The 16,115-nt window shown below is 41.2% G+C and overlaps 1 protein-coding gene across 5 annotated transcripts in view; it reads left to right on the top strand.

Moving 5' to 3' along the window:
* Positions 1–16,115, top strand: part of myo18ab (myosin XVIIIA b) — a 113,981-nt gene that overhangs the window by 86,402 nt on the left and 11,464 nt on the right. For all 5 annotated transcript variants that reach the window (XM_069166561.1, XM_069166559.1, XM_069166558.1 and 2 more), the window contains 9 exons: positions 950–1,054; positions 2,144–2,290; positions 4,619–4,732; positions 9,733–9,849; positions 11,080–11,163; positions 11,738–11,875; positions 13,522–13,707; positions 13,848–13,987; positions 15,173–15,217. In XM_069166561.1, coding sequence (XP_069022662.1) covers positions 950–1,054; positions 2,144–2,290; positions 4,619–4,732; positions 9,733–9,849; positions 11,080–11,163; positions 11,738–11,875; positions 13,522–13,707; positions 13,848–13,987; positions 15,173–15,217 — 1,076 coding nt within the window. The remainder of the gene's footprint in view (positions 1–949; positions 1,055–2,143; positions 2,291–4,618; positions 4,733–9,732; positions 9,850–11,079; positions 11,164–11,737; positions 11,876–13,521; positions 13,708–13,847; positions 13,988–15,172; positions 15,218–16,115) is intronic.

The raw sequence follows: 16,115 nt of genomic DNA, 5'->3' as shown, positions 1-16,115 counted from the left end.
AATATTTAAAATTTGTTTGATGATCTGAAACATTTAAGTGTGACAAACATGCAAAAAAATAAGAAATCAGGAAGGGTGCAAACACTTTTTCACACCACTATAAATTAGATGAAAGGACTCTTTAGCCTTGATACACAATCTTCTTCATTCTCCTGCTACTGATTTATATGAAAATACAAGCTACTCTGGTTGTTTGAATTTATCTAATTTTGCAACCTCTGAAATAATACGATATTTATTTATTAATAAGGTCAGTTATCAGTGCATCAGTTATCAGTGCGTACTCTCAAGCTTAAGGTTCCCAATGTGAGTCAAACACTGGTTCACAGTAAGATCCTAATGACAACTTAAGATTTGGATTTCTTTCATCACAGAACCGATTTTCATACACCTTCTGTCACCAAAAATAATGGGTGACTTTCAGAAAAAAAAAAAACATATTTCAGGATATTCATGGTCACCTGACTTAAGCCCAACCATCAGCCCAGTATTTTACACCTGTACATATTAAGATCAAAATGAACCCATTTTACCTGCCAAAAGTGAAACGTGTCCCTTGTAAGCACAACAAAAATATATCTTATAATCTTATTGGCACAAGCTTTGCTTCAAAGGAGATAAAACCCATTCTGTTTTAACAACCTTATGCCTCCCTTGTCGCAGTACTCCCACATTAGATATTTTAGACGCGTTAGCAGGACTCCGGCAATCGCAAACTAAGGTTCATCATTTTGGATCAGACTGAAATATCTTGGCGAGAACCCGGTTATCTCTCAAACCACCCATATGCTGTTCTGTCAAACTCCTTTAAATGAGAAGAGAAGCTTTAAGGGACAGCAACAGGACTTCACAAGGCTTCAGACTTGTTGAAACTCGATACTGTATCTTAATTATTGTCTTGATACTTTTGTACACACGTGATCCGATTTGTGTTCTTTTGTGTTTTTAGCTGAAGCAGATGGAAGTCCAGCTTGAAGAAGAGTACGATGAGAAGCAGAAGGTGCTCAAAGAGAAGAGAGAGCTGGAGTCGAAGCTTCTGTCAGCGCAGGACAAGGTGAATATACTGTATCTTTAACTACACCTGTACAAAACACTTGATCTGGACGAGTGTATTCCCTCTGTGTATTGACAGCACATCAAACCCCGTTCAGTATGTTGATGGATTCAATATTAAAGGAATGTTAGAAATGGTATTTGTTGAAGTCCTACTGCTGCTCAGCTGTGTGAGTGGAAATGTGGCGGTTTATATGATTTAAGTGGGTCATTCGTACTGACTGAATCAAATATTTATCTGGCTTTGTCAACTACGATGACAGGGGTACTGATGAAGATACTAATGTCCAACTTTGACAGTGAGGGAACAGGAGAGGATCAGCTTCCTGAAGCCGAACCATTTCCCGTTAATGATTGGTGTCTTCTGTATTCACTGACTACAGTATATTCATTTGTTGATTATACTGGGCCCACTGAGTTTCTTTTAGTGATATAAAATGCCGTGAACATCTTTTTAATTTCAGAGACTTCAACAAATGCCGAGTCTGTGAACTGAAAAGGTTAATTCTGAATATTTCTCCCGGAACTAAAACAATGAATTGATTAGCCCTACGACAGAAAATTAATCAGCAGTTCTTTGGAAAATTTATTCAATAATTTTAATAAACAATGGCATCATTTTACTTGTTGACCTCAAGATTATTTTATGAAACTGTGGTATGAATGTTTCATAAATATTTAAAGACTGTCATAGTTAAATAATTTCACTGATTCACTCACTCGCTGTGATCTAGTCTTCTCAAATATCTCTAACATTGTGAATGTTGTTTATAATAAGTTTTGGTAAAGTTAATAAACAAGCCCTTTTAATAAACACCTTAACACCGAAGAGAAAACACCGACATGTACATTAATCATTTTGTTGGTACTTACTTATAATAGTAACAGTACCCGTATTGTAATTGTTGACTGAAACACAAAATAATGATGTTGTATCTACACTGTTTTAGTTTTAAAGCCAAACTTTTGAATTATGGGTGTAAATTTAACTCCAATATATATGATACATAATTTAGATACTGTGCCTTTATCTAGTAAAATGGGTCGACACACGGACCAGTCCCACTAAACCCCAATACCTGTTTCCAAGGTGAGAGGTGGTGACTTAGAGACAGAGAAGCGCTTGAGGAAGGACCTGAAGAGAACCAAGGCTTTGCTGGCTGATGCTCAGATCATGTTGGACCACATAAAGAACAACGCACCCAGCAAGAGAGAGATCGCCCAGCTCAAGAACCAGGTATCGCCACAAACACACCACTCCATGTGTCACTGACTTCACCAGTTAAAGAGACAAGGCACAGTCTACCGATGGTCTTTCGTAGAGGTCATCAGATCTAGTTTGTATTATGTTTCACATTTTGGACAGTTTTGCTGTATCATCACTACATATTCTATTCTGAAATATGAAGATGGCAAAAAGAGGTTAATTGGAATGTAAAAAAGTTCAGCTCAACCACGTTACAAATTAAATTCAGTTCAATTCAATTTTAATTGTATCGCACTATACAACAACACAAGTTATTTCAAGGCATTTAACTTAGTGAAGTACTTACAACAGAACCTTACAAGATTATAGAGAGGATCCAGCAGTTCAATGATTTCCACCTCAGTGACTGCTGGTAGAGAAAAACTCCACTTTAACGGAAGAAAAACCTCCCACAGGGAAGGAAAAACTCTCCTTTAATAGGAAGAAAAACCTCCAATAATTGGAAGGAAAAACTCCCCTTTAACAAGAAAAAAAAAACTTCCAACAGGGAAGGAAAAACTCCCCTTTAACAGGAAGAAAAACCTCCAATAATTGGATGGGAAAAGTCCCCTTTAACAGGAAGAAATACCTCCAACAGGGAAGGAAAAACTCCCCTTTAACAGGAAGAAAAACCTCCAACAGGGAAGGAATAACTCCTCTTTAACAGGAAGAAAAACCTCCAATAATTGGATGGAAAAACTCCCCTTTAACAGGAAGAAAAACCTCCAATAATTGGATGGGAAAAGTCCCCTTTAACAGGAAGAAAAATCTCCAACGGGGAAGGAAAAACTCCCCTTTAACAAGAAGAAAAACCTCCAACTGGGAAGGAAAAACTCCCCTTTAACAGGAAGAAAAACCTCCAACAGGGAAGGAATAACTCCTCTTTAACAAGAAGAAAAACCTCCAATAATTGGATGGAAAAACTCCACTTTAACAGGAAGAAACCACTGACATAGCCAGGTTCAGAGCTGGGGGGGGCATCTGCTTCGACCGGTTGGGGTGAGGGGGGAGGAGGAGAGAAAAGAACAGCAGTAATTGCAGACCATAAACATGCAGCTTCAGGGCCAGTGATACCTGCAAAAAGAAAAAAGAAGCACAAAACCATTCAAGCAAGGAGAACTGCTTAGAGATAACAAATGATAAATACAACTATGGGAGAGACAAGGCATGAAGTTCATGATGTTATGGAGCATATAAAGCAGCAGCTTCAGCCTCAGGAACAAAAAGCAGGGTGTCATTCTTAGACTCTATTAGGATAATATGGGACACTAACATCTTTCAAATAAGATGGAGCTCAGCCATGAAGAGCTTTCTATAAGTTATAAGAATGTTTAATTATATTCTTGATTTTATGGGAAGCCAATTAAGAAAGCTAAAATAGGAGAAATATGTTATTTCTTGCTAAATCCCCTCGGCGTTCTCGCTGCCGCGTTTTGGATGAACTGCAGGGTTTTTAAAGAGTAATTGAGACATTCTGATAACAAAGAATCACAATAATCTCGCCTGGAAGTAACTAAAGCATGGATAATAAATCTCTTTCATATTGCTCTTATAGAATGCAGCATGGTTTTGGTTTCACTCACTGAGGATTTAGATATTTGTTGGTTTATGTGTCCACTCATGAGAAGAAAGGAATTCAACTTCAAACACTGGGAAATTGCATTAAATTTAGCAGCAATATGTTGTTCCAGACACCGTGTCCACGTTACTGTAATAACACGTCACTGAGAACGGTGTTAACAGAAGCTATTTCTTGACAGAATGAAGTCCTTCTAAAACTGCTTAAACTGAACTTTGTGCACTATCTCTTCAATTTATTGATGCTTTGAACATGACAAACACGGAGGAGCCAGATATGTGAAAACCTGACAAATAACACCCAAACTATCAGGAGCTTTGTGAGGTCTTAACAGGACACCATTTAGGGGGACTCCTAATGGTCAGATAAGATATTTTGTGAGTCCCAGCCCTCATATGGCTGAGTTCTAACTTTTAAGAGACAACATTCTGATGCAGACACAGATCACTGCTCACATCTCTCACTCTGTGGCCCCGTTCGACTCTCCCAAGACGCCACAGTCTGAAAGCGTGATGTACAGAGGAGCAGAGCAGAGAACCATTGTTTCATTCAGCACCATAGACCAGGAGCAGACCAGCCCGGTAATACACTCATCAGACTGCAGGACCATACGGCGTCAGGGACTTTGGAGCGATACGGGGTTGACCAGAATGGACTGAAGAAATTTTACTCACTAACTTAAAAGAGTAAGTTTGGAGTGAAGCTAATTATTTTCCCTCCATTTTCTGTCTCACTTTCAGCTGGAAGAATCAGAGTTCACCTGCGCGGCTGCAGTTAAAGCTCGGAGGTCCATGGAGGTGGAAATCGAAGACCTGCATGTTCAGATGGAGGACATCTCCAAAACCAAACAGGCGGTCAGTACAGATGCTCTTCTCAAACCCTTAATAACATGATTTATAATACGTTACAATCACAGGTTCCAGTTTTGATCAAGTTTCTGATTAACTGTAGCGCACATTGTTGTAAAAAGGAGGGAAACGTTCAAGCTGTCTGAAACATGTAGGGTTTGTTTTAGAGTCTTCCATAAGGCTGCACCATCAGTGCTGCTCGTAGGGCAGCAGTAAATATGTCATATGATTGCCTTCAGCCACAGATGAGGGGTTAGAGGACCCACCTACTCCAAGAGTGGGCTCCTCCACTATCTTCTTATTTCCTCAGTTTCTCTGCAAAGCACATCTTCTTCTTTTGTCTATAACCTTTTTTTTAGACATCTTTAGTTTTTATCCGTCTTCTTTTCCTCCTCTCTCTTCCCTTCTTCGGCATACTTTCAACTAGAAAATCAATTTATGTTTGAACCAGTTTACACATCTTTCAGCTATTCAATTTCTTTTTCAGCTTTTGATATCTTTTATGATTTTCTCATCATTTTTCAGTTTATAACGTGTGTGTATTGCATCAGCTAACGTGAGTCATTTAACCAAAGGAGGGGCACCGGCTAAAAACATTCGGCAGAGATTTGTCTCTGAGCTGCGACCAGGACTATCATTTTCACTCCACAAGCATCATTTCTTTAACAAATGTAGGAAAATGGTTGTTCTGTCACACAATGGGCCTCTCAAAACCAACCGGCTGATACTTTAGTTTGCTTCTTTTATGGCAGAAAAGCCTCTCCACTCTCTGATTCACTGCCATACAGAAATTTCACCTGGAATCATATCAATCAAATCCTTATTTGTGGCACTCTTCAGTTCAGTCTTCGGGTTTATTTTGGGGAAAGGAGGAACAGTTTTGACCCAACAGGCGCAAATTGCATCCAAATTGCCACCACTTCTTCTCAGTCGAATGATAAAAGGGAGAATTCATCACAGAGATGCATGTCCTATGAAACTGCACTCATCTGTGGGTCGTTCCTCCACATCCATCTCCAAACCTACTGCTTTTGATTGAATCACACATGAACTCATCACTGCACAAATATGAAACGAATATTACACATAATACATTAAAATATCAAAATACTGCAAACTTTATCAAACAAACAGCAACTGAAAGAAAGTATTACTTTGTCTGAAATATTGATGGATCCATCATTCCCATCTGGTGAGTGTTGGCCACCATTTAACTCCAGTCACATTATAGTCTTACTGTCAGTGATGCTGTGACATCTCTTTAGTGACTTTTAGATCTGATTTGTCTACACTCTCAATCCCTGTATGTTTTAGCTTCAAATGTATTTAGGCTCCCGTCACAATAGCCACGAATGACTGCAGTTATTACTGTATTTGAGTTGTTTGTTTCTACTCGTTTGGAGAAGATTACTAAAGTGGTGCACTACAGAAAATACAAACCTTGGAAAGCAATTGCAACTTAATTGTTTCGACAGAAAGCACGATCCCTTGAGTAGAATGTGAAAAAAGAGTATTAATAAGATGACTGTATCAGCACGTGTTTGTTTTGACACTGCGTCTTTGAGGATGACCTCTGCAGCATGTACCTCGCCTCCTATGGAAGTGTAAGGCTGCAAGAACTGAAGGCAGAAATTGTATTTGCATAAATAGAGGATTGTTTGATGGAGCCTCATCATACACTGCAATTCAACAAAGATGAAGTCTTGGAAATCACATTTCTTTTATACGAGCTACCGTTTCTGCCACCCTCCCACCGTAATTGCAGTTTTGGGAGAATTGTCTTGCATGTTTTCAACAGCTTTATTTTTCCACTGAGTGCCATGGTAATCTTTAAAGAAGAAAAAAAGGAAGACAAAAACAGCCAAGCCATGTAATTTAGTAGAGTTGGCAATGACAACCTATTGTTAAATGTGTTAAATGACTGAAACTGGCACAATATTTAAGCGTCTATCACACACACACACACACACACACACACACACACACACACACACACACACACACACACACACACCATGTTTCTAAGTGTTCAAAGCGTTTATCAGCACTCAGTAAATTCCAATGGTGGATTTAAAAAAGGAAAGTGTCACATGTAAATGAATTTGCTCCAGTTTCCACATGGATATTTTTAGTGACCTAAGTACACCTTGGTACGTCTCATCAGTGGGTGGTTTTAATCAAAATAAATAAGGAAAAAATAAATTTTACGCTTACAATCCAAATACATATTTTGATTCAGAGGGTTTGGTTCATGCGACACCCTTTTTGGACTGATGAAGGCCCAGGTGTCAACTCTGTCTGTTGCTAACTCCTCTTCTGCAATGCAATGCACAGATAGAGCCATTAGCCTATTCACATAGTCACATTAGTCATCATTTATTCATCCATAGTCCTGCATCAACAACCTCTTTTGTATATTATCCCTGCAATTACAGTAATAGGATTACTTCACAGTCGCTCTCCTCAGCTGAACACAACTCTTTAACAAAACTGCTAGTTTTTAGCCATTAATTGGATCTCTTTGTTATGTCTGGGACCCCAAATTACCCTCATTTGCCCCTATGATCAGTACCCCATGTAGGGGTTCAGACCACCTTCTGCTGTGCACAGAATGGCACACCGACCAAATCAAAGCGCAGCTCCATTTACTCCGATTTTACAACAGTTTATTTACAGTGAGACAAAAAGATAATTCACTGGCTTAAAACAATGACATCGACTGGGGTGCATGTTTTATTTACTGCCCAAAACGTGTGGGTTATAGTCAAAATATTGTCCATCCATCCATTACAAAGCATGCAGTGATCTTGTGTCACAATGTAAAAAGTATCTCATTAAAACTAGTTCTTGTTGTATCAACAAACCCAACAATTACTGTATCTGCACTGTGGCTGCTGTGCCTGATTCCCTACAATGATATTCGTTGTTAAAATGACTGATTTGGATTTTGCATTGTCTGTGATCACCACTCTACCTCTATACTGGGATTATTTTTGAGGGTTGTTATGGTTTGAGACAGAACTGGACCCATACACAGAAGGTAAGTTAAAAGATAAGTGATGTTTTATTGTTAGGGGTGAAGAAGTGAAGGCAGCTGAGCCGGAGAAAGAGAGGACTGTTAAGACAGATTTTAACTGGGACACGTGAAAGGTGGAATGGACCTACATGCACAAAGGGACCCACATAATAGGGAGTTCTCAAAGGTAGGTTCATGGAGGACAGCCATACCTGCTGACCCGGGGCGTAATCAGGAGCTGGGGTTGCGGTGGCGGTCAGCAATTCTGCGGTTTTGATCTGCAGAGTGAAGGACAGCTGCCCAATCCTCCCTCCAGACTCGGTGACAGCGACGCAGGTGGGTTTGAACCAAGGTAACTGCAGTCTCCTCTTCCTGGACGGGAATAAAGGAGGTTGATATCCAAGGGAACATTCGAACAGCGACATACAGGTTGAGTTGCTAGACAGCGAGTTGCGGGCGTTACTCCACCCAGGAGAGCTGGGAGCTCCAATTGGCTGCATTCTTCTAGAGCACACATTGTAACGCAACTTCAGGTCCTGACTGGCACGTCCGGTCTGGCTGTTTGTCTGAGGGTGGTAACCTGATGAAAGGGGATAGGTGGCACCAAGTCCTCGGCAGAACACCCTCCAAACCCTGCACACAAACTGGGGACCCCGATCAGACACTATGTCAGATGGAACGCCATAAAAACAAAACATGTGATTCACCAGGTGGTCAGCCGTCTCCTGCTCTACAGGGAGAGCAAGAAAAGGGACAGTCTTGGAAAATCTGTCAACAATGATGAGTTTTGTGTTTCGGATGTAGTAACCCCACCGGCGGCTGGTGAGACAACTTGTTACGAGCACAGACAGTCCAAGCATTTAGAAATACCCTGGTGCCCTGTAACATGGCTGACCACCAGAATGTCTCTTCAGAAGGGATAGTGTTGGGTTAAGATAGCCCGATGAATGTTCCCACTGAAGGACAGAATCTGGAACAAAGACATCATTTGTGCAGTTTTCAGGAGAAGGTTGAGTCTGAGACTCCATCTCCCAGGAAACCACAGCCACAACATGGGTGGGAGGGCAGCATAGTCCCTGACTAGATGACTTTTCTGGGAAGAACTGACAGGAGAGGGTGTCAGGCTTAACATTGCAAGTGCTGGGATGGTATGTGAGGGTGAAGGTAAATGGTCCAAGACGTCTTTTTCTGTTCCTCTGGATTACCGGAGAAGACAAGTAAGGTCTCGGGAAACGAAAACAGTGCGAACATATTTGATGAGAGCCTGGAACCCGGCAATACGGAGATCCTACTGGAAAAATATGGTTGGTTTGTGGTTGGGTTTAAAGGTAGAGTTAATCAGGGGCAGAGAGTACTTGTTTTTGATAGTTCGTAAATTCATGCAAGGGCGGAGTGAGCAGTCCTTCTTGGCTACAAAGAAGAATCCGGCCGCCACTGGAGAGGAGGAGGGATGGATGCTGCCAGAACCAAGTGCATCACAGATATAACTCTCCATGGCTTCTCTTTCCAGACGGGACAGATTATGGAGTCAACTGGCAGGAAGAGGGGTTCCAGAAAGTAGGTCTACTGCACAGTCATACAGGAGATGAGGGAGAGAAAGAGCCTGCTGCTTGCTCAACACCTTCCCCAGGTCATGAACCACGGAGGAGACAGCAGACAGATGAGACAGGTCAGCTGGAGGCAAAGAGGTGGTGTCCTCTGTGAGCGAGAGAAGACTGCAGACAGGACAAACTTTCTGAAGTACCAGTGGATGTGAGGGTCATGTAGTTTTAGCCAAGGGTGTCAAAGCGCTATGGACACGTGGCTGATTACGTATTCACTAAAGACACTGAACCTTAAGTTGAGCCCAACGGTAGGCAAGATCCATGCATATCATCTTTGCCGGTATTACAATGTGAGTGTGTGTGAATGACGTTTTGAAGCGCTTGTAGACCACTAAGGTTAAAGAACACAGCATTTATAAATCTCTGTGTTGCTTTCTGTCTTTCAGCTGGAGGAACAGCTGAGTCGCATGCAGAGAGAGAAGAACGACTTGCAATCCAGAATGGAAGAAGACCAGGAGGACCTCAATGAGCTGATGAAGAAGCACAAAGCTGCTGTGGCCCAGGTCTATTTTCCCTCCTGTTTCAGATACATTATGCACAGTTGTGGGGTCCGCAGTGTGCTACAGCAATAACCGTATGATACATGTACATTTTTTCCTTCTTCTTTAAATGGTTAATAATCAACAACCTGCCAGTGAGGCATCTTATAGCCATCTGTCTCAAAGGTGGGACCAATCCAAACCAGGCTTTTATAGCAAGACAGCAAAGTCAAAGCCCTGATCAAGGTCATGCATACATTAACCCAAATAATCCCTATACAAGGTCCTTATACAACACATTAACTCAAACAACCCCTATACAAGGTCCTTATACAACACATTACCCCAAACAATCCCTATGCAAGGTACTTGTATATTTTAAAAAGTTTTTTTTTTCCAATACAAATGATGCTTGAATTAATGGGTGAAGCTAAATGTTTAATTCCATTAGGTTATTTTAATAACACAGTAAAATACCTATATGATAGAAGGAAATAAAGGCAAGCTGATCCGTCAACATTGCCAAAACACACGTTGTAACCTGCATGTTTACTCATGTCTAACACCATATCTTGTCAAAAACATTCCAAAGTGATTTGTAAAAAGAAAGATCCCTGGATTGAACTTCATATTGAATTCTTCTTACTCCATGCATCACTGGCAATTTGCTAATTTTTCAGAAGCGTTGGTTGGTGTGTTCTGGGTGGCCCCAATCACTGTTTATGTAGCTGCATGTGAAGATGAGCAATAAGTGAAAATAAAAGTAGACTAAAAGCGCTTCCCTTTCACTGCTGATGGAATGAAAAGTGATCCGACTCCACTGGCTCCAAATGAACCCGTCCTTCCAGTCTAAATTGAAGGAGCTTAATTTCCAGTCGGGCACACTATTGTAGAGTGCTTCATCTACTGTGAGGAAAAGCACATCTTAGATTTTTCATATCGTGTAACAGGTCACATTGAAATGAAATGTATTTCACTGGACAAAAAACGTCTTTGAAAAGATGTATTTGTCACGGTAATGTCACTAAGATGTCATCATGTTTTACTGGGGATGTTTCGTTTGGCATTTGAAAGATTCAGATTTAGTTTTTTGGGGATTTTAGCTGTATGTGTAATCTGTGAACTGTATAATAAATTATGTGTGTAAAATATAAAACCTTACTTGGTATTCCATCAGATAGAAAAAAAAAAGTTCAATTTCAACATACCTACAAATGCTTACTGTGCTTTTTTCCTGTGGTTTTGTGTTTTCAGTCAGCCCAGAACCTGGCTCAGATCAGTGACCTACAGGCCCAACTGGAGGATGCCCTCAAGGAGAAACAGGACATTCAGGAGAAGGTAAATTTTGGCTTTTCTTAACATTCTGCTGACAAGTATAACCAGTTAAAATTTGTAGTGCGTCTGGAAGCACAGTAGAACAGGCAAGGAGAGATGTAACAGTATGGAAGTGGAACAAGTTGGACCAAGTCCTATCTCAGCTTTAATAAGTTTACATCAGGCCAGATCAGGAAAAAGTTGGACAGAGTCAGTGAACTGGAATCTTGAAGTTTATCTCATGTAATTTCCTCCACACATCAGAATCACAGCTGTGGGAGAGCCATCAAACCGCTCACACAGTTCATTTTTCAGCAGAATTTGATGCAGTGGAATAATTAATCTGACCCAAACCGACCCGTCCTGATGGTTCGGGTTGTGAATTACAAACTCAATGAATTGTGTTCTAGCTTCTCAAACGTGAGCATTTTGGAAAGCATTTTTTTGGGCTCTGGCAAATTGAAATGGGCTGTTTTGCTGCAACCTGATCATCAATCAGATGTCAAAGTCGGTCATAATGATTTACAGCTACAGTGAAGTTGTTGTGTAAGCCAATGGCTGGCTGTCACAACTATATATGCGTATGTTTGTGTCTCAGATGCAATCCCTTCAGAGCCAACTGGAGTTCCAGGAGCAGTCCATGGTGGAGAAATCCCTTGTCAGCCGGCAGGAGGCCAAGATCCGTGAGCTGGAGACCAAGCTCGAGTTTGAAAAAACTCAAGTCAAACGCCTGGAAGTGAGAGCTTAAACACATTGGAAAATATTTAGCCCACTGCACGTAGGATACAACCATCCCTGCTTTACTTTATCCTCTAGCTTGTGTTATGCTCACTTGACAAAACCATTTGTTTTTCTGTCATTTGCAAATCACAAAATACAGATTTAACCTGAGACAAAAAGCACAAGTACCGGGGAAAAGTTGAAATCTCCTCGTACCCACTGATGAAAGGGGGCTCAGTTTTGCAAGTTCAATTCAGTAAATAGCTGTGCAACATGCTTTCTGCCAGGCATCCTCCCTCTGCTGCTCTTTCCCTCCAGAGTTAAAACCAATACCTTTTTTCCGCAGTTTTTTTTTTTTTTTTTAAGACAGTTGTAGTGGCTTCATTCTTTGTGGTGACAAAGATCAGACTGGCATTGCTGCCATCACCACGCCCCTTTCTGCAGAAAACAAACCCACATACTGCATTGATGGCAACAATAAACCAGAGGAAGCTGAGACTTTTCTCCAAACTTCTGCTTTAAACTAACCGGTTTAAATAATAACGCCATGCCGAAGAGTTGCTGTGTAGTTAGCTGCACCAACAATGATGTTAGAAAACTCCGCCCTTTTTTTTTCCCTTGTCATGTCCTAAAAAAGATCCTGACAGATGGGCTGTATGGTACCTGTATGGACAAGGGAAGACATGGGGGCGCTGGGGGTTATAATGTCTCTCGGTCAGTTGTCTGAGCTCTGTGCTAATGTTAACTTCAAGTAAAACATTTCATGGGTAATTTGCTAAAATGGAGACTCAATAAAGAAAACTAAATGTCCCCGCAGGACACCTCTGACCGCTGAGTGGGGTTACAGCACTAGCTTGATACCGGCCAGGAGACTGAAGCGACATCACTTAAGACGGGTCAAATTCAACTTTAAGATGCATGAACAAATACTTGCTTGACGTTGGGTATTTGGGTCATTTATAATCTAATCTAATCCAGGATCCTTTGACTGAGTAAATACCACACTAACAATGGAATTCCTGGCGGTCGACAAATCACACAAGAACGCCTCTTATTGCACGTTCTTCTGCCAACACAATTATCAACAGCAACCGGCACCTCGTACTGTTTCTATTTGAGGTGATTTGCTTCAAAAAGACCAAAAATGAGGAGAAAAAGCTCAAAGGGGGTAAACAAGTAGCAGGATTCAGGCGATTAGACACGCTAGAAACGAACTCCCAGGTTAGTCAGAATTATTTGAAATAGGAACAACACTTTTTGTCTGAGAAGTTCTTTGTCGTTCAGTTTAACATCACTGCAGTTAGTATGTATCATAATAACGTTTACCTACGATGTAATTATCTATAATTATCCATTAACGTCAACATTAACAACAAATTTCATTGATGTTATTGTTCATTCAGGAACTGGTGATCATCTGCATGCAGCTTTATTCCTGGACATGTTTCATTCGGAAAACTGGAATCTAGTGGAATTCTGCTTAATCTGCTTTTGTCACAACAAACTTTTGAATTGCCGCTGGTTTGGTTTGTTTTACCTCACATATTTCTGTGTATTGTCCAGCTGGCTGTATGTTATCTCACCTCCGGTATGTATAATACAGTGTGTATGTGGTACCAGCGTGACCACATTGCTGAGCCTTCTCTCTTCATGGCTGTGCAGAGCCTCGTTGCCCGTCTGAAGGAGAACCTGGAGAAGTTGACGGAGGAACGAGACCAGCGCAGCAGCAGCGAGAATCGAGAAAAGGAACAGCACAAACGTCTGCAGAGACAGATCCGGGACGTCAAAGAGGAGATGGGGGAACTGGCCAAAAAGGAAGCAGAGGCCAGCCGCAAGAAACACGAACTGGTAAGAAGGTGACAGACACTAAAGACACGACCGACTGGTAACAGACAGACATTTCATGGGGAAATCAGCAACATTGAAGCAGTCAACGCTCGGTCCTGACAAACTGAAAAGTTAATTCTTGTCTTTCATCTCATTAACAGGAAATGGACATTGAGAGCTTAGAGGCTGCTAATCAGAGCCTGCAGGCAGACCTCAAGCTGGCCTTCAAAAGGATCGGCGACCTCCAGGCAGCTATCGAGGACGAGATGGAGAGTGACGACAATGAAGACCTTATTAACAGGTACAAACAAAGTGTCTCGTCGTGTATGTGGCCAGGTGTTCCACAAAGATCTGAAGGGAACTGTGGATCTGTGGTGTTCAAACATTGCATTTGATATTTCTGTCCACACTAGCGGATGGAGGTTTAAGACGAACCATCTTCAACCGTCAACTGACTGAAAATCAGGAAAGATTTCTCAGTGTTTATATGTCTAAAACAGATAGAAATATATATCACAATTTGACAGTGTTTTCAACTCCCGGTTCACTCACTACTTACTTACTACACGTAACTCTTAAAAAGAAAGCACATACGTGGCCGCTGACACCTCCACGTACTGTTATTCCTCCTCATGATGCAGATTCAGCCTGCTGTAATTCGTCCAAACCATTTGTGGTGTTTGATACGTCCTGTGATCATGCATGAACATAATGTCCAGCCTGAATGTTTTGGCGGTGCGCTGGCGGTCGTCCTTTCGGCAACTCGCGCTGTACCGGCCAATCAAGCGCAGCCACGTGGAGGTCACACTGAAGTTTACTTTTATTCATTCCAATGAATTCCAGAGAAAACTTTCCATTAACTTGTAATTCTCCAGCTGAAACTGCACTGCTGGCTTTCAAAGTGATCCTAATATGAAACACTACGAGAAACTGTGATCCCAGAACCGCAGTACAGATGCAACTTCACATACCGTTACGCCTCTTCACCTCATACCTACACAGACGTTATTCCAGCTAATGTCTTTGAATTTTAAGAATTCTGGGAGATGAAAAACGGAAATGGTGATAATGAAAACAATTTAAAGGTAGTGCTTTTTGGGCTCATGCACACTGTATTATTCACACCCAGTTAATCATGTCCTTTCTCTGCGGTTCTTTATCAGGAAATGTAGACACTCTACTCAATGCAGTCCTACAAACAGTGAGTGATTGTGTCTACAACACCAGTAAACACTGAGTCATTACAATACTCTGTCTAAGGCTTCAGGAGGAGCTAACATGCTCAATGCCCCTAAAAACACAATGAGGACAGTTATTATTAGTTGAATGAAGAACAAAACCGAGTCATAACAGTATCTTTCAGAATTTTGAAGCATCGTTCATGTTTTCTGTATTATTTTTTATTTGTTTCTTCATTCATTTCTTCTGTTGTATTTTGTTTTTTCCGTGTTTTCTTTTCTCCCTTCATCCTCATCGTTACGGCCAGTTTGCAAGACATGGTGACAAAGTATCAGAAAAGAAAGAACACAACGTGAGAAACTCCACCTGTTCTTTTCCTTCACCACTGGAGATGATGCAGCATTCTACAGTCTTTGAACATTTAGATGAGAAATTGATGGTGGGGAGAGAAAACACAACCTTTTTTTCTTTCGGTTTAGTTTCCATGTGAATTAGTTCATCGCTTCTGGCTGTCATGCCAAAGCTCCCCACCTCCCTAACCGAAAGAAAATAGAAAATAAATTTGGAATGAATCTTAAATACTGAGCCAAATTAGTTTCTCTGATTCTTGTGATCCATTTCCAAGAACTTAGTGTTTGGTGTTGGGCTCAGTTTAAGATCCAAGATGCAACCAAATGAGTGCCAGGATCTGCCTCTGATGTCTGAAGGCTCAGGGATAATGCATCATCAACAGTGCTCTGAGATTCCTTCATAACCTGCATTTGCTGCACTTTTTGTTGCATGGCCTCGCGTGGAGATGCATGAATGCTACTGCCAATATGTTACTGGAGTGCAAGCATGAAACAAAAAAAACACCAGCTCAGGTATTTATATGTTTGATACATACGAGGCCTGCGCTGCTACATATTACAATCAGGAAATAGCCATGTGCCCACACATGAACTGCCAACCAGAAACATGAAAGTACTATAATCTTAAATCACTTGAGTTCTGTGTGACAAAGTTGTGCTGAAAGCGACTGACTGTCTTTTCCCTTCGGGGCGAACTCGTAGAGTTGATGTGAGTATTGCAGCTCTCTTTGGACTTGTGTCTATCCACACTTGGAGTGACTATGAACCTGAGTATGAACTATGAACATGGGAGATTTTGAGCTCATTAGATTCATGAATGGACCGGAGTCAGAGTAGACTGGTAGCCTGTGGATATCACTCCTAATTCCTGCTGCCCACAAACGGAATAAGTGATTAGTT

This window comes from Embiotoca jacksoni, unplaced genomic scaffold (genome assembly GCF_022577435.1).
Source record: "Embiotoca jacksoni isolate LCO1_2020_lvr unplaced genomic scaffold, fEmbJac1.0.p SCAF_39, whole genome shotgun sequence".
Classification (NCBI taxonomy): domain Eukaryota; kingdom Metazoa; phylum Chordata; class Actinopteri; family Embiotocidae; genus Embiotoca; species Embiotoca jacksoni.
The sequence above is the reverse complement of the archived record's forward strand: the minus strand, read 5'-3'. Positions and strand labels throughout refer to the sequence as shown.